The sequence below is a fragment of the Bactrocera latifrons genome, unplaced genomic scaffold, assembly GCF_001853355.1.
Source record: "Bactrocera latifrons isolate USDA-ARS-PBARC rearing strain unplaced genomic scaffold, ASM185335v1 scaffold_82, whole genome shotgun sequence".
NCBI classification, from domain to species: Eukaryota; Metazoa; Arthropoda; class Insecta; order Diptera; family Tephritidae; genus Bactrocera; species Bactrocera latifrons.
Genome location: NW_017537512.1, coordinates 327,529 through 352,216, shown reverse-complemented (window position 1 = coordinate 352,216; position 24,688 = coordinate 327,529). Strand labels below are relative to the sequence as shown.

The following is a 24,688-nucleotide window of genomic DNA, read 5'->3' as shown; positions in this document are numbered from 1 at the left end:
TTTCAAACCACAATTYTCTTTCYCGCCAAATTGAATTTGAGATGTTTTTCGAGTTTCGAAATCGGATTATTCGGTCGAAAACTTCTTATTTGAATTTTGATTTATWCCTGTCTTGCATTAAATATAAAACAATATGTTCGAATAAGTTCGAAAACCGGGTATACTTGCCTGTCTAGCACTTTTTAGCAAAATTTTAAATTTTTGCACTTAGTGAAGTTTGAAACCACCTTTCCCTTTCTTGATGTTTCGAAAATTCCACAATTCGAGCGAAACTTTGTATTTTTTTTAGAAGGTATGCACGGGGGGCCYAACTCAGTTATTCGAATCCTTAAAATGAGCTTAATTCATATATGCCCAATATTCCTCGGTTTTTTCAAAAACTAACGATGCTTTTTGAAGCTCTACCGCGCACTGAAAATTAAGTTTTGAAGAAAGCACTGCATGCCGTTTGACTGTCTAACTATTTTTTAAGTTATATTGAAAATTTTGTTAATTAGTGACGCCATATGAAGTTTCGAATCTTTCCTGCCATATTGCTATGTTTTTTTAATTTCGAAAGACCAATTATTCGGTTGGAAATGCTTAAAAAGATATACGCGTGGGTCTAACTCAATTCTTCAAAAAATACAATTGTTTGTATTATTTATAAAGACGGTGCTTTTTAAAGATTCACCGAGTACTGAAAATAAATTTTTGGAGAAAAAATTTACAGTTTTTCTAATTTTAGGTTATGTTTGCGAAGTTCTCATCATAACATGTAAATTTTCTAATAACACTTCTCTGCATAGCCATATCGAGTTCGAGACTTGTATGAACGTACTAACGCTTTTCGAATTTCGCAAAGTCAATTATGGGTCGAAAATTTTATATCTAACTTAGAAAGTACGTGTCAGCTCTAGCTCAGTCGGTTCTTCGAGACAGAAAAATGTTTTTGAGACATACTTTCAGAGTTTTTTATATTCGGGAACATGACAAAGTTTTTGAGACGTACTTTCGAAGTGTTTTGAACTCGGGATTATCGCAAATTAACGATTCAAAAGTTTCTAGCATTACGGAGATTTTTCGAAAGCATCGTTATTTTGGGATCTCTACCGATTATTATTGATTATTAAGTTTTATTCTAGAAAGAAATTGCAATCAAATGATATTTAATCCAATTAAGAGCAATGCCATTTTTTGCTTGATTTCGATTATTTGAGAGTATACGTCGGGAACCCTACAAAGGGTATATATAGTAAATCATGATCAGCGTGATAAACTGAGCCAACTTAGACATGACTGTCTGTAAATACATAATTTCGTACCTTAGTTGTTGAGATATCGATTTAAAGTTGAGATTTTCACGCGTTCCTTTAGTTTCAAAAAGCTGCTTATTTGTTAGATATCGGACTACTACAGCTGCTGCTATACTAATTGCTCGCCAAGCCCTAGTATAGAAAACTTTCTTGCTTGACAAAATATAGTCATGAATAGATTATAGTGTAAGCCAATAAGACAATCTCAGAATAAATTGATCACATCGGATCGGTATAGGGTATAGCTGCCATACAAACTGACCGATCGAAATCAAGTTCTTGTATGAAAAACTTTTTTATTTGAATCATTATCTTCAGGAAATTTGATACCAATAATTTTTCAAAGAATCTCTATAATCTCCGAAGAAAACTCTTACATCGTACAACTATAGCATATAGCTGCCATACAAACTGTCCGATCAAAATTTAGGTCTTGTAAGGAAATATTTTTAATGGACAAAATATATTCACAAAATTCGGAACGGATTATTTTCCAAAACAACGCTACAATCTCCGAACATATTATTCCGATTGGACCACTATAACATATAGCTGCCATATAAACTGACCGATACAAATCAAGATATATTTTTTTATACGTTTTATGCTATTGGGAATGAACCTGTGAAGGGTATTATAGCTTCGGGGCAGTCATAGTAACGATTTGATATGTTTTAATTCAGCTTGGTGGTATACATACATATGTCTGGTCTAGGGATGGTAAACTCGATTTCGATTCTAAGTCGATTAAGAATCGATTCTTGACATTCGACTTTACTATTAATTAAGTTGACTAGTTTCAAGTTATACATACATCAGTATATACAGTAATAAACCTTTGCTTTGTTTACATACATATACTCAACTCTAGAAAATGTTAGGGTGTTGTGTAAAACTTTTTTTGCTACTTTCATGGTTATTAGGTTGTTGTGTTAGCATTTAAGCTTCATATAAATTTTAAAGTTTGAGGAGCAGCACTTTAATAGATATTACGTAATTTAAGTGTTTGCGTTATTTGTGTGATTATTTTGAATTACTTTGCATGTTTCTTAAATTTTACTGAGATGTTACTTGTTATGTAATTTAATTTTTTTTTTTTTAACAAGTGTTAAACACGCTTCAAGAATTTCTGAAATTTTGCAAGCAAAAAGATACAGTTCTGGGCGGTAAACTTTCGTTTGACATATACAAATTGATTAGCCATTACAAAAGAAAATTAGGTGGAATTCGCATACATACTACATACGAGCACATACATACGAGCACAAGAAAACTCGCGATTCTTAATTCTTKACGAYAAATTTATTAAAATGGCGCCTAGCGCTGTATGGATTTACTTTAAAMAAATAAACAACRGGTCGAATRTTCAGTGTCACCATTGTGAAAAGCAATTAGAATATAATAATAGTACGTCTAGCTTAATCAAACATCTCGAAAAATCTCATAAATTTTCCGTAACTACTAATAATCCTAATCAAAATCGCACATAGAGTGAAAAAGAGAGTGAAGATGAAATCGAAAGAATCGATTCTTGCACTCGATTAATCAATTCTTAGGATCGAAAAATATTAAAAAAWAATAATAGGAATCGAGAATCGRTTCTGTAAACAATMTATCCATCCCTAGTCTGGTCAGCCTACATACTAAAATATCCTGGCAGTCAAATCACTCATACGCCCCGTCTAACACGACTTCTTTTTGACTGGCTCACTGTGGGCAAGAAATAATAACACTTTATTAATTTCGCGCAAATCATAACAATAGTTTCTAAAGTTTAAAAAAAAAAAAGTCAACACAAGTACATGGGGGCCAAGGGGGGGATTACTTTGAGCGGAACGAGATATATTTTGAATAATAAATTAATAATTTTAAATTTTGTTCATAATTATCGTACTAKTTKTTTGCTCATAGTAATATTGAATTGTATTGGAGATTTATAATAYTTTTTTGTTAATTATACATATTCACCTCACATTCATAAATCATATTACCAAATACATACAAATATAATTAAGTCAACMCTTTCTTATATTTTGAAGATATGTGAACGTGTAATTAACAGAATTTGTTTTGCCTTAAGCATTTAAATGCACGATATAAAAATAATAATATTTGAACAGCTTAGCTTAACTTTCACGCAAGTAAATGTGCATCTTCATCATCAGTCATTAAGCTTTCCAACAGCAGCGATACACTAGCAACCGGCTGAAACCCGAATTTAGTCACTCTTCACGAACGCTAGCGAACAAAGCCAAACATTTTCTGGCTGTAACGAGTTCACAACGTACTTGTACACATATTTATATATATATACTATATGTATATTAATATACCAATGTTACATACTCAACTGATTAGATGTTACTATTTTACCGCAACTCATWATGAAGAGTGTTTTTTCTTCAGTTTCATAACACATATAGTACTTTATGCAACGAAAGATAGTCTTAATATTAGCATTAGGGTATTTATAAACGGATATTATTTAGCATCCACTACAATACCAGATCTTAGCGCAAAAGTTAGGTAAGATTAGACTTGAGCAAGCATCGACTAAAATGGTTATATAGTTGTTCAAGATGAGTATTAGCTGTGAAAGGAGTCTTGTAGAAATCTAGAGTCTTCTAGAACTAGAAATTTATACCGCAACAATTTCTTTTCTATATGTTTCTGCAATTTCTGTAAGTAATAGAAAGAAACGGGTTAAGATATAGCTTAGATATGTAACCATGTTCTAGTTAAAACTAAATAGTAGCATAGTCTAATCCGAGACTGTCTAAGCTTCAGTTCCATAAAGTCGTGTCACTATCTCCCGTCTAACATCCTTACTTAATGCCGCACAGACTCAAGATAAAAAGAGAGGTGGATAGTGGATTTTCAAGAGATGCTTTTTAGTTACTTTTCTTCGCTGCCTGATGGTGGATAAACCAAAAATATCGAGAACAAGAAAAAACTGAGATATTTTAACCTTCACAGGTACATATTTTATGGCATGAAAAGTTATAGAAGAATCTTTAACTTGATTTTGAGCGATCAGTGAATATGACAGCTGTATGCTACAGTGACCTGTAGGCTATGTTAGCCTGATCCAAACARTTCGTTCGAAGATTGTATTTTAYGAYAAGATGAACTTTGCTAAGGGCAAGCAGTTCAATAGATCGCTTACGTTTTACTCTASRTCARRMAGGTATCGTCGACGGTCARGAGCTGATCGTTGATCAASGGCTGAAATAGTCGGGTTCCATTCTAATGACAGTCGGGTCTCCGCAACCGGAACTGAGCCGGATTTTTTACCCGGTTAAAGACTGTCAACTCGGCAGAATTCTGCGGCTACAACATGAACAAGCGCACGCGAGTTCCATAGATCCAATGCTAAAATACAAGATAATAGCAGAGATCCCACTCCGATGTGAGCAGGTTACTGGTGCTCCCTCTTGTTAGCTCATCAGCTTTGCAATTTCCAGYCATTCCGCTATGACCAGGCACCCCAGTATGGACAAACACTCCTGGACTAACTTTCAGCGCTTAGTTTACGAGCTCAACGCTAATATAGCCGATYTGCTGTCGTAGTGAATGCTCAMCTCCATGAAAGAAGCTGCATTTCGGAGCTACAAGTCTACTGCTGAATTAAACACAGCTAATTTTACCTAAAAAACACTGCAGTAGTACGGTAGCATAAGCCTTAAGGGAAAGCTCCTACAAAAAACTTCCCCTAGCTTCGACCCATCCATGAAAGAGCTCAMTGTGCCTCTTCTCCAACGACTTTTCCYCATACGTTRGCGGAGAARCAGGCAYMAARAGTAACCTCTGTRATGCAGTGATGCACGTTTTCAAGGATGCAATTCAAGGAGGGAAGAACTGTTAGGGAAAAAAGGTTTTGTGCAAAATGTTAGATTGACATCTCAAAAACTGAGGAACCTTCTTCTGCTTATGGGCGTAGCAACCGCTTCCCTGGTCATAGCCGAGTTTACACCACCGCAACCGTCGTTCTTTCGTTTTTGCTGTGTGGCGCCAATAAGAGATTCCAAGCAAAACCRGGTCCTTCTCCACCTGGTCTTTCCAATGGATTGGTCTTCCTGTCTCTTAATTCGCTGATTAATCCATCGAATGCGATATTCGCCGTTGSCAATGCGCAAAGGACCATAAATCTTCCGCACAACCATTCTCTCAAAAACTGTTRATGCCGTCTCATCAAATTGAGGAATAAGTTCGCGGTATTGACCTTACCGATTCTCAGTTTTACGAAATCTTCATATTATGCACCTACGGCGCCATCTGTGTGCCATTTATAATACTATTTTATTTACCTCTCTATAAATTACAACCGTTATCATAGTAAAATATAAGATTACATGTTGAAAAAGCAAAATTAATCCCCCTGATTACATCTGACATTTGCGAGGTCTCTATTACAACTTCTCTAACACCTTATAAGTGACCTATTTAAGGAAATAACATTTATTCACATACCTATAAATTAAATGCTAATTAAACTTTCATTTCAATTACTTTTCCCTAAAAAAAAAACAAACCGGCAAATTAGCCTTATAAAAKTTGTCTCTACAAATACACATTATCAGCGAGCTGAGCGCCGACCTCAGACAGTATAATCTCCTAGAGAATATCGTATTTGCACAATAAACAAAAATTTTACAGTAATGCGCGAGCAACGTCGCTTGACTATAATGAAAGATAGAGACACAGAAAACATAACAACAGTGATAGCACGAAAGTAATTTTTACTTTTTTATGCACTACTATACGCTACTTAAATACGAGGTCAGTGAGATAAGTTGTCGAATGTTTGAATTTCCCATTCAGTAACTTAAAATGCCGCACTGTAACTGTCAGTTAGAAACGGGTAGTTAAACTGGAAATAAGTTTTTAACTTGCTGCTGAGCTTACTTAATTAGAGTTGGAGAGATATTGAAAAGAGGTAGCTGGGTAGGTGTACATGGGTTTGACGACGCATATAGGCTTTTAAGCGACCCATTGTGAAACCATCAGTACTAAAATCCCTCACTTCATTATGTCCTCTCTTAATCATGTAGGTACTTATGATAAAGGTCACCAGTACAAAAAATTTATTTGTGCAACCTCAAAGACATCGTCAAGAAACCCAATCCTAATAACTGCGACTCTTTTTCTGTGGCATTAGCAAGAATCTCTTTTCCTTGTACCTTCTAACAGGTTTAACAATAGTCATTGTATGGTGTTCCCAGTCTGGCATGTCTGCCCATGGAAAGCGTACTGTAAGCACTGCTACTAGAGTTCTTATGTCCTCCCTTTTAAATTTTAATAGTCGGCATGTGAGGTCCATATTTAATTTCTGCCAGGTTTGTCTGCTTGTTGAGGAAGTTAGAGATTGTCGCCATCTCACTCACCTATATTTATAACATGTTGGTCGATTTAATATCTACTAGTAGCCAGAGGCATATAACTTTCCTATTTTAAAGAATATAATTGTAGAGTGTTGCCTGCTTTGGCTAGTTCATCTGCTTCCAGGTACTCCGGATATCACTATGTACCGGAACCCACTGCATGTTTATCGTAGAACAAGATGTTAGATTCAACAACATATCATGGCCTTATCTATCTATGATGAAGTACTAAAAGACTGCGTTAATTTCAAAGCCTTTGGCAATTTGTATTTCTTCTTGTGAGCACACTCTCTGCCAGAACAAATAAGCTTTCTTTAATTGCAATGAACTCCGCTTGGAATACACTGCAGTAGTCTGGTAGTCGGAAGGCAATTCCGACAACTAATTTTATTGAAAAGATACTAACTCCAACTTGACCCATTCGTATAAATACTCTAACTCGATTATCTAGTTTGTGCCCATTCATATAGGTACTTATCACTGTATCTCGGTCCACCTCAACCCTTTCCCACTCTTCTTTAAGATAAGAAAGATAATATTGTGTGTGGAAACTTAGTTTGATTCTATAGGTTTTCGAAAACCTGTAGAAATTAGTTGAAAAGCGGTAACTTCGAAGATTTGAGAAGAAATGGGTTTTCGCGAATGTACTCTCCAACCATCATATCTTCTCTAAAAATAATCAAAAAGTAAGAGCTTCTATTTAAAGATTTAGGACGCTTCCTGAATTCGGGACACCATAAAAATGTTCAACAAATCCTTGATACTGAAAAAATTGGGTTATATAAACTAAAAAGCTCGTTAGATCTCTCAAGAGCTAGGCTATTTTTGAGCTAATCTTAAACTACATAAATAATTTAAAAAGTCGCATCTATATAAGCGGAAAGAACCTGGATTCAGCTCCGGACAAGCACTATCAGCTCAGCAAGATTCTCACATTATTTACAGAATAGTTTCCAGCGCTACCACATGAGCAAAAAAAAAAAAAAAGGATATAAAAAATCACCGCCGAATTGTAATGAAAATTTTGTAAAAGCTCTGGTGTGGTTTTCTCCCTTCTTGGTCTCCTAATGTGGTTGCACTCCCCGTATTGAGCACTATTAGACCAAGCCGTGCAGCTATTTCTAAAATGCGCTTTCCTCTCAAGTCCGTACTTGGCACACTCCACTTTACGGCTTTCGAATTTAGGTCTCCGGCGAAAATTAGTTGACCTTCTATAGACCTGGCTGTGTGCTCAATATTGTCGAAAGACGTTTTTATATTTTCGAACTCATCTTAGCCAAGCCAAACACACGACTAGAAATAGTCCCACTTTCAACTCACTCGCCTACGAGTGCAGTTTTTGGTCGACTTTGATTTCAGAAGCCACAGACGTATCGAGCTTTCCTCACACATCACCTCAAGTAGTTAAATTTCATATCTACATATATAGCTATGTGCTGTAATTATTAATTTAGCCTTATGCAATTTATGCGCTCGCAGCTACATACATATATATGTATACTATATCCATTTAATGTTACGGTACATTGAACTGTATATATGCATGTAAATAAATACATAAGTATATACTATGCCAGCAGGTCAAGAACTGCAAATTCTTATTGTGCTAAATTTTGTGTGGCTGCAAAAATGAAAAAATTTTGCAAAATAATTGATAGATTGCTAGTTTCAGCCAAGCAATACTTAGAATCCATTTGAGACATTTTACAAATTATACTTTACTACAAGAGTTTTGCAATATTGCTTTCGAGGGAGTCTAAATGAAAATAAGATTTGGTAATGCTGCTGTAAAAGTGTCTCGCTTCTGGTTCAAAGTAATGAAGAAACGGATTAACGGATAGTTAATTCGGTTACACGAAGCTTTTAAACGTCGTTACGTTTCGTGTGTAATCAGGTTTTGTCCCATCACTTTCAAGAGAATTTCAATCATCGCCGTACAAAAAGATCGGTATCTTCAAGTATATATTGGTCAGAGTTTATCTGGTTCTCTTTTGAATATTTTGCTGTTCCATTTAGATTCGGAAGCCAGAGACTTCTAATGCAAAGATTTATGAAGCAAGATCAGCCGTATACATACAAAGGTATTCGATTTAGGTAGATACTTTGAAGCAGGATCTTCTGCTCTATTTGGAGTCGAAAGCCAGAGACTTCTGTAGCAGGATTTTCTGAAAACCATACTCTTCTAAAACAGGATCTTCTGAATATTTCGAAGATATTCGATTTGCATTGGAACATGGAGATTTTTGAAGCAGCATCGTCTGGCTGTTCGTTTTATAATTGGAAGTCATAGACTTCTGAAGCAAAATCTGCCGAAAGACGGAGACTTCTGTGCAGAATCTTCTGAAATCTTCGAAGCTATTCGATTTATAATCGAAAGGCGGAGACTTCTGAAGCAAGATCTTCTAAATACTTTACTGTTCGATTTAGATTCGAAAGCTAGAAACTTTTGAAGCAGGATATTCTGAATAATTTGCTGTTCGACTTAGATTCGGATCCAGAGATTATTGAATCGGGATTTTCTGAAAACTCTGTTTTTTAATTTAGATTCGGAAGCCAGACTCTTCTGAACCAGCAACTCCTGCTGTTCGATTTGGATCCGGAAGTTAAATACTATTAAATCAGGATGTTCTGTATACTTTGCTATTCGATTTAGAATCGGAAGGCAAACACTTCTAAAGCAGAATCTTCTGAATACTTTGCTGTTGGATTTAGATTCGAAAGCCAGAGACTTCTGAAGCAACACCTTCGGAATACTTTGCTATTTAACTTGGGTTTGGAAGCCGGAGACTATTGAATCAGGATCTTCTGATTCAATTCAAAGACTTTGAAGCAGATCTTCTGAATAAATCATTATTCGATTTAGAATTGGAAGCCATACTCTTCTAAAATAGAGACTTCTTTACTGAACTTTACGTTCATAATCCAGAGACTTTTAAAGCAGAAACTTTTAAAAGCTTTGCTTTTCGATTTAAATTAGGAAGCCAGAGAGTTCTGGGGCGGAATCTCTATTTGTATTCGAAAATTTTACCATATTGTCAGAGGAATAGTAAGTATTAATAAAAATATTTATTAGCTCCTTCAAATAGGCTCCTGATACAATATAAGGATATTAACGGTTAGTCCAACTTTCCATACACTTGTTATAAACACGATGAGGCGATAAAAAATGTTGAGATCTGCAGGGATGGATGGACGACTTACATGAAGCAAGTTTCCTATGAAACTCAGTTCTAAAGTAGTTATTTGAATGAATGAGTCCGTATCAAATTTGATAAGATTTGGTAAATCCCTACATGTACCCATATCCTCCCATAATTAGTGAGACATTCCTGAAGTTGACACCTCCTAAGGAATGAAAAATGATCCCTAAAGTCAACATATTACATACAATGTCTGTAGTTGACAGCAAAATGAGCAATAAAGCCAGATAGAAGAAAAAGACAAAATTGATAAGGAAACGCTTTATCACTTGGAAGCTCATAGTGCGGAACTGTTGTGTACATAAACGCGCGCTGTCAAGCGATATAATTAATGACAAAAACAATTTGTAAAAAAAAAATTAATATGAAATCAAAAAAAGAAGTGTGTTGTTGTATTTATAAATAAACTCGCATTTAAAGAAATGAAGCAAAAAGAACCGAACGCAAATATCAAATGAAAGGGTATAATAATGAAATAAAAAGCATACATTAAAACGTGTTTTTTACATTTTCTTAACAAGTTCGATATTAACACCCACTCAACTTAATATTTTGTGCTTGAGAGCAAAATGACTTTATCTTCTTTAAATGACCATGAGCTTTGATTGTGATCAATCAAATCAACCGTTGTTACCGTATTATATAAACAATTAAGTGTTTAAATTTAGATCATATTAAAACAGATCAATTAGTTGAGCTTTTAATCAACTGCCATTATTGTTGTAGCGCCAGCTAAAATTTAATGAACAATACTAGTCTGGTTAAGAGTTCCAGTGAGTGCGTACCATTGGCCTAAAAATTTCTTCAGCTACCTAGTTTCATCAATTATCAAATTGACTCAATTACTAAATTGACTCAATCACAAAATTTATTCAATTATCAAATGTTTTCAATTACCGGATTTACTCAATTATCAAATTACCTCTGTTACTAAATTTTCTTAATAAACTCAATTATAGAGTTTTCTTAATTACCAAATTGACTGAATTACCAAATTTCCTTGTTACTTATATTCTAATTACCAAATTGCCTCTATTACCAAATTTGATCAAATTTATCAATTAACACAATTATTAAATTACCCTATTTACACAATTTTACGCAATTACCACGTAGACTTAATTACCAAATTTCCTTAATTTTCAAATTTACTCAACTACTTAATTTCCTTAATTACTAAATTTTCTTTATTTACCAAATTGATTCAATTACATAATTTCCTCATTACTAAGTTTCTTTGATTACCAACTTGCCTCAATTATTAAATTCGGTAAATAAGAATTTTCATAATCGATTATCAAATTGTCTTATTACCTTATTCACCAAATTGATTCAATTATATAGTTTCCTTCCTTACAAAAAATTTTCTTATCTACTAAATTGAAATAATTACCATATTTCGTCATTACTAAGTTTCCTTAATTACCAAATTTACTGAATCATTATGCACAGCGCCGCGAGCCTCTTCCACCACTTCCTTTGGCTTCCGGTAGGTGGACTTCCGTTGGTCTGTCCACGATTCTGCAGCGTAGAGCAGAATTGGTCAAAGAATAGCTGTGTAGCACCAGTGCATGAGAGAGGAAGAGAACTCCCAGGTTATAACGCTTGTCTTTCTCACTCTTTCTTCCACGTTGTGCTTCCAAAGCAGTGGGCTGTCTAAGCCTACCCCAATGTACTTAGTGCGGTACTTGAACGAGAGGATTGTGTCTCATTTGTCGAAGGGAACCTCCATAGTGGAATTATTGTGAACACAAGCAGATCCGTTTCTCCGGGTTCAATCACAGACCCGCTTGCGATGGCCAATTCTGGACTGTACCATACTCATATTACTGATAATGGTCTGTAGATACCCACCCGTTAGATTAAAATAAGTATATATTTGATTAAATGCCATTAAATATATCCAAGTTCAGCTCAATTAACAGTTCAAATATCCAACAACGCGCCTAAAAAAATACACAAAAATACAACATAATAATTAACACAAACTTCATGTGTACATATTTACATTATGTACTGCGTATTAGAACATTGTATGTGAATCACCTAGAGCTAATTCACATAAGTTTACAATCTAATTCATATAAGTGCGACTTAAGCATACAAATAAGTGTGTGCAAGGCGAAGAAGATTTTGAAGGTGCCGGGAGTACAACAATTGAATTTATCTTTATCTCGGACCATTTAATTGGAGGCAACCGAGCCGAGTGAATGCGTGTGTGTCTATGTTTATTTGATTTCAAATTACTTGAGCAAATTGCCAACTGTAAATTGACTGCTCACTTAGTATTTACTGTTGTTGTTGTTGTACAAAATGATCTCATTAGCAACGACTAAACCTCCCAGTCCCAATATGCGTATGTAGCATTTATATGATTGTTAGGCAGGTGGAATTGCAGCAGTGGAACACAGTCATTATTTACTTCAACCGGTTTTATCGTTTCGATTGCATATATTTGGCAATTTTTTACAACTCGACAGCAAAAAGTAAATGACCGCACAGTTCCTGTTGACTAATTAGCATAGCTGCAAGTGAGAGGAATTAGTCGTATTTTTTCTTTATAATATGTGCGATAAAAATTATAATTCGTCGCCCTCAACCACTTATCAAGAAATCAGTCTGCGACTATAGGGCTAAAAAAATATTTTTTTTTTTTAATTGTTTGCTGAACATGGATTTAGTTTCTTTGGCCGCTCTGATATCTACAAAATCAACTCAACATCTTTCAAAGATCAATCTTTTGCTTTTTTAATACCAAAGACCCAGCTGCCATTTGATTATGGATGGAAGAATTAGTGTGTGCACTTCTGACTCGAATATAGCATAGAATGACGGGTCATTCAGACTACATATAGAAAACAAAACTCATTACCAACACTCTCGATTAAATTGTTTTCAGCAGGTTGCGGCAGAATTATGCCGAGTTGATAGTCCTTGGCCGGATAAAAATAGTAGGAACGGAGAATTTATGTTCTTACACTGTGGTTAATTTCCTGCCGATATATTAACATTCTGGTGAAACAAAAAGTTTTCAATTTGTATCAAAAAACAAGAAAAATCCATAACTCTTCGGATGTGAATTTCTTATATTATATCGGGTGATTTTTTTGAGGTTAGGATTTTCATGCATTAGTATTTGACAGATCACGTGGGATATCAGACATGGTGTCAAAGAGAAAGATGCTCAGTATGCTTTGACATTTCATCATGAATAGACTTACTAACGAGCAACGCTTGCAAATCATTGAATTTTATTACCAAAATCAGTGTTCGGTTCGAAATGTGTTTCGCGCTTTTTTATCGACAAATTTTGTTCAGCGATGAGGCTCATTTCTGGTTGAATGGCTACGTAAATAAGCAAAATTGCCGCATTTGGGGTGAAGAGCAACCAGAAGCCGTTCAAGAACTGCCCATGCATCCCGAAAAATGCACTGTTTGGTGTGGTTTATACGCTGGTGGAATCATTGGACCGTATTTTTTCAAAGATGCCGTTGGACGCAACGTTACGGTGAATGGCGATCGCTATCGTTCGATGCTAACAAACTTTTTGTTGCCAAAAATGGAAGAACTGAACTTGGTTGACATGTGGTTTCAACAAGATGGCGCTACATGCCACACAGCTCGCGATTCTATGGCCATTTTGAGGGAAAACTTCGGAGAACAATTCATCTCAAGAAATGGACCCGTAAGTTGGCCACCAAGATCATGCGATTTAACGCCTTTAGACTATTTTTTGTGGGGCTACGTCAAGTCTAAAGTCTACAGAAATAAGCCAGCAACTATTCCAGCTTTGGAAGACAACATTTCCGAAGAAATTCGGGCTATTCCGGCCGAAATGCTCGAAAAAGTTGCCCAAAATTGGACTTTCCGAATGGACCACCTAAGACGCAGCCGCGGTCAACATTTAAATGAAATTATCTTCAAAAAGTAAATGTCATGAACCAATCTAACGTTTCAAATAAAGAACCGATGAGATTTTGCAAATTTTATGCGTTTTTTTTTTTAAAAAAGTTATCAAGCTCTTAAAAAATCACCCGATATATTTGTAAACGATGAAAACCTTTCGATGTTCCCTACTTTCATAAAGAAAAAACACAGAAACTTCAAATTTAATAATGAATTATTATTATTATTGAAAAGAACATTCTTTGGCATTCATTTTTTAAAGATTATCTCTTTCAAATGTTGTCCACGGCTACGTCTCTGATGCTCCATCTCTTGTGTCCAATTTTTGTTAACCCGTTTCGACTGGTAACTGGCGAATGACATGCGTGATGTTTTGCTTCAAAGCCTGGATCGAAGCGAAATTGTCCGCATAGACTTTAGAGTTTATATATCTCCACAGGAAAAAGTCTAACGGTGTGATATCTCACGATCTTGCTGAGCAATCGATCGGCTCAAAAAGTGAAATTATCTGCTCACCAAAGTGTTCCCTCAGTAACCCCTTTGAAACCAAATCGCTGAAAGGAATTTGGCTCGAAAACGTCGAATCTTCTTGGAGCTTTACAAGAGACCATAGAGCGCAGCGATCTCGTTAGGGAATGTTAATTCTTTTAGAAGCTGTATTCTGTAAGCTTTCAATCCAAAATGTGCGAAACACATTCTCCACAGAACATGAATTTTCGTAATAAAGTTGAACACCGCAAAACCGCAGCCAGAATCAGCTGATACGACCTATCTTATGAGAGCGCAATGTAAATCATGTTACCGTAGAATTTCCCACGATTTGAACTTTTCCCTAGAAACGAGTCAGGCGTAAGTCTATCCACGATGAAATGCCAAACAATACTGAACCAAAATAACATGACAGCTTGACACGACTCACGCGTTCCAGCTTAAGCTTGCTTCAGCTCAATTTACTATGGGTAGGTATATGGGTATTTATATAGCCGAGTGGTTTAAATATTGAAGCGATAGTCGCAGATCTTTGACTATATGAATTTTTAATACTCGTATGCCATATAAAGTATCAAATTTATTAAAAGGCTAGCTGTCAAAGTAAGCGGCCTCAAACTCGGTTCCATCACTAAATGTTATATAATTTGTGAATTAATAAAGCTAACATGAGTTTTAATTAATTTTTTTTCCTTATCTCTTGAGCACTGGGCATTTACAAGGTTGTACCATCTCATACGATTGAGGGCTACGGTGATTTTGGCATCGGCTAATTCACACAGAATCGACCTTCTCCATGTTAATTTTGGTCATCATGGTCGAAGCTTTTATTGCGGGTGCCAGTCAAGAGACAGCCTCATAATGCTGCCTGGATCTTCCTCAGAGTATGGCCTATTCCGTCTCACTCGAGATCGATACTTGCGCAGGGTCCAGTAATTTTGGCATCGGCTGTTTCGCTCATGATCCCCTTTATTTTCTTCAGTGCTGTTTCCTTAAACTCTATGGCCAGAATACTGTGGAAATAATTCGTAAACACTTATTAAACAGTGCTCCTAAGCTCTAAGTTCAAAATCATTGTGCTTTTCATGACCCGTCCGAGGCCGTCGCTCTTGCCTCGCTTATCCTACAGTTGATATCTACAGCTTCTGCTTCTCCGTCACTTGTCATAGTACTCCAGAAGCTATCGATAAACTAAATTTTATGTTTGCCAGTCATTACTTCACATCTGCTTATCTTGAATCCGACAGTGTTAGGTGTTACTTGATATGTGCTGGAGTAATTGACTCTCATGAACTTTATTTTGTCATGTTTATCTTAAGTCCGACAGTGATAGCCAGCTCGATCTTTTCTGGCATGTTGGAGAGTTTATGTCGTCGAGAGTTTGGTCATCGCAAATTCGAAATCCTCGAGTTGCCATGTGAGATTCCGTACGTTGACTGTTCGTCTAGGAAGGGAGCGAAGAGAAGAGAGATTGCAGCAAGGCTTTCCTGAAATCACCGAACATATATGGAGCTCTAAATATACCCATTATTTATAGTCCCTTACTAAAAACTGAACTTCATCATCTATGACAGTTATAATTACTTCAGTGACAACGATAGATTTGTTAAATATTTTAAGTACGAAAAATTGCCCACTTCAAAACTGTTAATTAATTTAATTAATTGTATGATTTAAATGAGGTAGAAAAGTACCTGGTTCCGCATACTATACAAACATACATATTTATGCGTATTTTTTACTCGGTCGTGTAATCGATTAAATGTGAAAAACGTGAGCGATAAATGATAAATGTTGTTAATTAAATTTGTTTCACTAAAACTACGCGTGCGTGAAAAAATTTGCATATATTTAATTACATTTTACATAGTGCCTATTAACACTTTCATTAGACCTTTGATAATTCTGTGCCACGATTAAAAAGGGTTTTTCAATGGCTGCGGCAGAAGCAAGTAACCTAAACCAGCATTTATTTTGCTTGGAGTGAACTCGGAATCAAAATGAGGTCACTTCCAAAGAAATGCCCACTTTTCAATGGAATAATGAATTTATTTTCTCTATATATAATAAAGTAAAAAACCAGAGGCTTCACTATTGCATAACGTCCATTTTGACATTTTAAAGGAACTTCTTCTTCCTTATTGTCCCTCAAAGAGATCTTCTTTAATCTGCTTTCCATATCGGGTACTTCGTCGAATACTCTCAGAGCTGTAATGTTTTCGTCCATTCGGACGTCATGACCTAGCCAGAGTTCAGCAGCTCTTAATTCGCTGAACAATGTTAATGCCGTCGTATATCTCGTACAGTATATAGCTCCATCGTCTGTGTTATTCGCCGTTTCCAATACGCAAAGGACCATAAATCTTCCGCAGAACCTTTCTCTTGAACAAACGTACCACCGACTCGTCATATGTTGTCATCGTCCATGCCTCTCCACCACATAGCCGGACGGGGATGATGAGTGGCTTGTAGAATTAGGTCTTTACTCGTGGAGAGAAGATTTTACTTCTCAAATCCCTACTGAGTCCGAAGTAGCACCTGTTGGCAAAAGATATTCTGCGTTGGATTTCGAGGCTGACGTTTTTGTTGGTGTTAATGCTGGTTCCAAGATAGAAGAAATTATCTGCGACTTGAAGTTATGACTGTAAGCGGCATACGCCGGCAACTGTGCACTCTTATAAAAGATTGTACCTTCTCAATTCGGATCTGCAGCTCGAATTTTTTTTCCAGGAGTAGATTGAAGAAGTCTGGAACTCCGTTTGGTGTCGAGCGACGGAGAAGTGGTGTGCGTTGATCCTCTTTCCACGAGTGTTTTCCAAGATTTGGGACATGGGGAATCGCTGGTCAATTGTTGATTTTCCAGGCTGAAAGCCTTTAATCATTCACATAGTATGCTCGATAGAACCTTATATTCGATTATGAGGAAGTAGTTGGAGCAGATTGTGGGGTCTCCCTTTTGTGGATTCGACAGACATACTAAAAATCCAATTGTCGGAACGTTCGCTACATCGTCACGGTTGGGGGTGTTATGCTTTCACTACCATTCAGCTGCCTGGAGAAGTATTCCTTATATAATTTCAGTATAATCTAGGCATCAATCACTAGATCACCTCTGGAAGTTCTACAAGAGTATGCTCCAGTCTTGAAACCTTCTGTTGGCCGCCTCATCTTTTCGTACTCATGAATTTCAATTGAGTAAGGTACTGCTCTTTCGAACTTCCACATGTTTAGGATTTCAATTATGTCGATTATACTGACACTTTACCGACCCAAAGGGGATTATATCGTCAGTAAAGAACAGTAAAGATCCTACCCGGACATACCGTACCAATAAGTGTGCAGCATACAATGAGCATTTTGCTGACAGTCTAGCATTGACCCATTCCATACCCAAAACTTTAAGCAAAATATGTTGAGACATTCCATAAGATATGTAGAGATCGTCTGCTGTCTTTCTGATGGCAAAGCGACGACTTTCAAGCACTGTTTCTTTAACTTTTTGATGTTATCGTCATTAACGAACGTGGATAGACGACTAGCATGAAGAAAGTTTTCGATGACTTCATGACCTTCACAGAATGTTTTGTGCAACGCAAATACTTGTGTTCGTGATAAAGTAGACTCTCCAAACACTTCTGCACTGCAATATTTTCAACTATTCCATATCCGTGATTCCATTTGAAACACAAAATTTCAAGTATACTCCTTCGATCGCGTAGTACAAATCGCTAAAAAAAAAATGCTTAACCGAATCGGTTTGAGCGCACAGTTTCAAATTTGAGAAGATGGTATTAAAGAGCAGTTCTAGATTGAAGAAAGTTAAATTTGATCAGATGGCATAAGAAAGCAATACTGAATCGACCTTTGATAATTCTGTGCCACGATTAAAAAGGGTTTTTCAATGGCTGCGGCAGAAGCAAGTAACCTAAACCAGCATTTATTTTGCTTGGAGTGAACTCGGAATCAAAATGAGGTCACTTCCAAAGAAATGCCCACTTTTCAATGGAATAATGAATTTATTTTCTCTATATATAATAAAGTAAAAAACCAGAGGCTTCACTATTGCATAACGTCCATTTTGACATTTTAAAGGAACTTCTTCTTCCTTATTGTCCYTCAAAGAGATCTTCTTTAATCTGCTTTCCATATCGGGTACTTCGTCGAATACTCTCAGAGCTGTAATGTTTTCGTCCATTCGGACGTCATGACCTAGCCAGAGTTCAGCAGCTCTTAATTCGCTGAACAATGTTAATGCCGTCGTATATCTCGTACAGTATATAGCTCCATCGACTGCGTTATTTGCCGTTTCCTTTCTCTTGAACAAACGTACCACCGACTCGTCATATGTTGTCATCGTCCATGCCTCTCCACCACATAGCATAGATAGAAGAAAGTTAAATTTGATCAGATGGCATAAGAAAGCAATACTGAATCGAAGACTTTCTGGCAATAAAAAATCCTTTCCTGAGAATTATTGAACTATGTAAGCTTTTAATCGGCCTTAACCTAGCTCAAACCTAGCTAATAACAGTACTTTAGGCAATTCTAGCTCTTCTGCCATTGGAGGATATTCAAAAGTCAATTGACTTCATTCCGAGTGAAATTCGATCAGGTGGTATTAGAGAGGAATCCTGGATTTAAGGCTTTCTGATAATAAAAAATCCTTTCCTTAGAATTTTTGTTCTGAGCTCTTTCTTTACCGGCTTTAATCGAACTCAACACCAGCTAATGACAGTAGTTTAAGCAAAAGTCTGTCATTACGAGTCAAATTTGATCAGATGGTATTAGAAAGCAACCTTGGATTGAACAAGAACTGACAAGAAAAAAGCATTCCTTTAGAATTATTGATCTAAGCTCCTTGTTTACCGGTCTTAATCGAACTCAAACCCAGCTAATGACATTATTTTAAGCAAATCAGACTATTCAAGAGTCGATCGACTTAAATTTTTATTTCATATATTGTGTTCCCACTACGATTAGTTTATATAACCGAAAAATATCCGCAGTTATATCCAGTCAAGGTCTGTCAACTTTACTAGCGCCAGAACAATAACACAATTACTACTTAACTGAGTTAAAATCAATTTGGTATTCAAAACATGCATTATTAGCACTTATAGGTTTTGAGAACTAAGAATCGGAACAAACCGCCTAACAACTGGTTTCGTATAATTAAAAAATATTTCACTGAAGTACTTCTATATGTATGTGTGTGTGAACATAATAGACCTTTTTTATCACGCTCACCAAAGCACAACTGGAAAGTGCTACTATATTTACAGTTGTGTTAATATTAGCTATTCTAATTGAGTTGCTCGCCGATCACTTTTAACAGTAAACAACACAGCAGCGCCACTTTAAACTTAACAATGTCTAAATTAGTATCTAAATGGAAAATATTTTTCCGGACAAAAAAAAAAAGAGAATCTGTGCGACAATTTTTTCTTTACTTATCAAAAAGAAAAAAATATTTTCTTATCGAAATAATTCAGTCGAGAGATTTTGACAAGTACCACTTCAAAATTAAATTGATATGTAATTTATAGAATCAACATTAATTTAAGGTTAATTTATTTTTATTATTAACTTTATATATTTACTGCCACTTCAAGGTAGTCAGTGTGAATAATAACCGTTATTATCGTTAGACTTTCGGTGCTCCCTTTTTATTATTAACTTTATATAATATTTATTATATGTCGTTTTCTTATTTAGTTGAAGTAACTAAGTAATTGAAGTTGACACTTGAGTGAACGTGGTCTCTTATCTATATAATTAACTAACAGAACCCTTGGAATCACAAAATGGGATTGAATGGCGAATATTTTTGAGTCACTGTAACACTAAAATACCGGAAAAATGTAAACTTCGGTTACACTGAAGCTATAATAGATAATTAAAAAAGTTTTCCCTACAAGAACTTGATTTTCAGCGGTCAGTTTGTAAGACAGCTATATCCCCTACGAGTTTGATCCGAATAATTTGCTTAAAATTGTATTGTTGTCTTGGATAAAAATATATGCCAAATTTCATGTTTAAGAATTTTTGACCTCGGAAGACTTTGCAATAGACAGAAATGGTAAGACTCATTTTGTTGAAACTTTTTAATAGGTGGCAACTTTATTCTAATCTACATCTGAACTGAAAGCTTCACACCTGCTGTTTGGGATTTTTTCTCTTAAACTATATATGCAACCAATTTTTAATATTTTGGTCAATCTTCCCTTTTTTGTGGCTGGCAACGCCATTATAAAATAATTCTGAATTGAAAACTTCGCAAGTATGTGGGCTTTTTTTAATGACATACACTCATTTTGTAATATTTTTTTCTTGGTTTTCGTTAGGTGGCAACTCTGTTTTAAAATATAACTAAATTTATTTAGTGAGTACTTTGTAGACTCATAGGCAACTGTTTATTTCTTTTTAAAACTAACAAAGTTTTATTATTTTGCTCAATTTCACTTTTTTGATAGGTGGCAACTCTATTATAAAGTAATTCTGAATTAAAAACCTCGCAAGTGTGTGGGATTTTCCAATGATACTAACCAATTTTGTAATATTTTTACTCAGCTTTCGATAGGTGGCAACTCTGTTTCCAAAGTATTTCTGAATTAAAGACTTCGCAAGTGTATGAGCTCTTTTTAAATAATACACAACAATTTTGTAATATTTTTTCTCAGTTTTCGATACATGGCAAAAACCCATTTGTCTAAATTTACTCACTAAATATTTACAGAAAATTTTTGTTATACACCTAATATTTGACCCAAATTTGTTCATATTCGTTGTGTTTTACTTTTATATATATTAAGTATTAAATTTTATTTCACTTGATAGGTGGCAACTTTGTTACAAAATTTCTGCAAATTAAATATATTACAAGTATATGTTTTGTTTCTGCAATTTAAGTCCGTCTAAAACCAAATTTAAACTTACATATATACATACATACAACATATTTTTGAAACCGATTGAAAATTAAGAATCGGAAAGTAATACCTTCTAGTAAGAAGAAAGAAGAAGAATTACAAAAATACAGGACATTTTTTTTACAGTCTCACGAATTCTATCAGATTACGACTAATTGCAACGGTCTAGTTACTTTTCAGTTCTGGGTAAGGCTTTAGCTAGTCCTTGACCTTGACTCTTTGAGTTTTATTGTATCTTGTAACTTTGTAGTAAATTGTTTTCTCTAGTTTTGTAGTAAATTTTCTCCTTTCTCTTTACAGACACCCTGCTGTAATAAATTCTACAAATGTCGTTTTTGTCATGATGAAAATGAGTCGCATCATTTCGATCGTAAAACATTAACCGAATTGATTTGCTCCGAGTGCAATACACGACAGAAAGTGCAGGAGCAATGCGAGGCATGTGGCATGCGATTTGGCAAAGTAAGTGGTGTTTTTATAACAACGTCGTACAATATAATAAGAGTATATACTTAGACTTTAATATTTTTAAACAGTTACTATTTTTGATTTAAACAAAATTCACTTCCTCTAACTCCGAATTTGGCCTGCATATCGTTTCACGAAATTATTCCCTGGTTTTTGTACAATATATAAAATTTTCACATCTTTCTGGTACTTTGTGGAATTCATCCATCCATCCCAAAAGAACTGCATCAAGAATAAACTAATCGAGTATTTCATACCATATTCTGAAGTGAACCGTATTCCAGGGACAGCATCATCCGAAGTAAATGGTAGTCAGAAGGTTCATGGTTTGGCCTATAAAGCAGATGAGGCAAAACTTAACATCAGTGGCATTTCTCAATACTGATTTCCCCCGATTTTGTAAGCTTTTAAAATAGCAAGCCTTTCTGATGCCACCAAATTCAGAGTATCAACGGCAAAATGGAATATTCATGATGCCAATTGCACTTTATCGTTGGATGGGTTGGACAGGCTTCCCGTATGATTTTTTGTGTTCAAAGTTGTCGTAATAAATTCAGTTTTCATCACCAGTCACAATGGGTTGCAAACATCGTTCATACACCATTCCTCTCCAGCGTTCCTTGGCTTCAATTTGTATGACACCCAATTCCCAATTTGTATGGCAATTTTGGAACATATTCGGCTGCTTTTAAACGTTTTGAATGACTGCCCGAATTGCTTCCAAAGTTTTGTGAACATTTTGTGTTTGGCAACAGTCGTCATCGAGAAATGCTTCCAGTTCCTCACACCCAAAACTTTTAACAGCCCAAATCGTTCTTTTCCTTCTAAATCAACACCATTTTTAAAACGTGCAAAATATTTTTGGCAAGTTCGCTCAGCTGCACTATAAACTAATGAAAATGCGACGACTTTCTTCATATTAAAGTGAAAAAGAACTCCCCGTTAACAATTTTTCGACCAATTTGATTGTCAAAAGTAAACGGCTACCCCTCCGACCATTCTCGCTTCCTTTCTACACGGAGCCTAACACTTACCTCCACTAAATTCAACCCATATTCACCAACTGTGCGAAGGAGTACAGACGTGACCTTAATATTGCAGTCGAATTTGTTAAAATTCCGGCTGACAATAAACCTAAGATTTTAGGTGTGCCACTTGACAGCCAGTGCCCCTTCACTCCCCATACGACCGCGATTATTGCCAAAGTACAGAGCCACAACATAGTGGGACGCATCTTGATATCTCCTATCGAACATCCATACAGTGATGCCCATATGTGAACAGTTAAGGAGCATAATAAATTCTTCTCCAAGCAGTTCCTACTGGGTTTTTTCCGTAGAAACCGCCATATAGAAGCATTAATATATGTTATTTTTTATATGCTAAATTTAAGGTTAGATAAATTTAAGATATAAGAACCCAATCTCATCTAAATCAGTAATCATCACTATTCACTACAACAACAATAATAACTATACCTAAAAATATATACCTCATCAATATAATTGACAGTACACCTGCCTCATCTGCAATCTATTCGACGACACCGACAAGAAACAATATCACTGCAACGGTTGCGGCATTTGTCGCATTGGCGGCGCTGAGAACTTCTTTCATTGCAAAGTGTGCGACATGTGCCTGCCGATTCGATTGAAGATCGATGGACATCGGGTAAGCAAAATCAAGATTTTTAAACACGATTATACTAGGCGCCTACGATTGGTTACGCGAGAAACTTGCTTTAAATTAAACGCTTGTTCACAATGACAAGAATTACATGTGACAGCAAAAAGAGTAAAAATATCTAGTTGAATTTAATACAAGAGAAGCCACCGCATTGTTCATTAAAGTAGTATTACGGCTTGTCATTCTCTTTTACTTGCTGATTATTTCATTTGCGCCATTTGATTGTTCGTTTCGGCACTCTCTACGTACTGGCGTGCTATACTCACATACATTGTCACAAAAAAGTACCTCTCAATGAATGTGGGATCGGAACTCGCACGATCAAGAATGTCTAAAGAGACCTAATTTTGGAAAAAAATTTAGGAAGAACGCATTTCATAACCAAATCATCCACCAAAATCATTCGAACGGACTCACGAGAGATTTCGAGCTCTCTTGCCATTTCCACTTTTTCCATATTTTCATGAGTTGAAGAGGTGGAAGGTGATAAAGAACGAGGCATGTCTTTAGCCATCTCTCGGCCGTCTTGAAAGGCTTTATATTAAATTTAAATTTCCGGATACTTTTTTGTCACAATGTAAATAATCCAATTCAACGCAAATAATATTATAATAATGTATATCTACATATGTATATACCTCTCATGATGATGACCGATGACCGTTATTTTCTTTTTATTTCATTAAATTTTTCTTTTCATTTATCATTTATCTTCATCGGCAGTGCGTCGAGAATATTTCACGTTCGCATTGTCCCGTTTGCTTGGGCGACATACACACATCACGTATACCATGTCACATACCCGATTGCGGTCATCTACTACATAAGACGTGCTTTGATCAACTGCTCAACTCGGGACACTATACATGCCCCATTTGTCAGACATCGTTAATTGATATGACTGCGCTATGGGAGTACTTGGATGCGCAAGCGGTGTCCCTGCCGGTACCAAAGAAATATGAGAATCAACGTATACATATTTTTTGCAACGACTGTCATAAGGTATGTATGTACCCGTAATTGAGTAGAAATTTTTATTACAATAACGATAAAATTATTTTTTCTCACTGCCACTGATTTATTTATTCCTGTGTGTCTATCTTTTTCAGACCTCAAAGACCAAATTCAATTTTATCGGTTTGAAATGTATGCAATGCGGCGCTTATAATACAACACAGGATGTCAAGCGACGTATGTCATTGGTCACAGGTGAATAGCAGCAGAGCTCTCTTGTTTGCAAGTTTTCTGCTTTGTGCTGTGGCTTTTGTTTGTTGATTATAAATTTTGAAATTTTTCTGTAACGGTTTTTAATAATTTATTTTTATTAAACTATT

General features: G+C 35.7%; 1 protein-coding gene across 6 annotated transcripts in view; it reads left to right on the top strand.

Moving 5' to 3' along the window:
* Window positions 1–24,688, top strand: part of LOC108976978 (putative uncharacterized protein DDB_G0277255) — a 37,458-nt gene that overhangs the window by 10,799 nt on the left and 1,971 nt on the right. For 5 of the 6 annotated variants that reach the window (XR_001993999.1, XR_001993997.1, XR_001993998.1 and 2 more), the window contains exons 3-6: window positions 21,501–21,662; window positions 23,181–23,339; window positions 24,078–24,356; window positions 24,464–24,563. Coding sequence is in view for 1 of the 6 variants with exons in the window: in XM_018946445.1 (XP_018801990.1) it covers window positions 21,501–21,662; window positions 23,181–23,339; window positions 24,078–24,356; window positions 24,464–24,563 (700 nt within the window). In the remaining 5 variants the exon portion in view is untranslated. The remainder of the gene's footprint in view (window positions 1–21,500; window positions 21,663–23,180; window positions 23,340–24,077; window positions 24,357–24,463; window positions 24,564–24,688) is intronic. The other variant, XR_001994000.1, reaches the window with a different exon arrangement.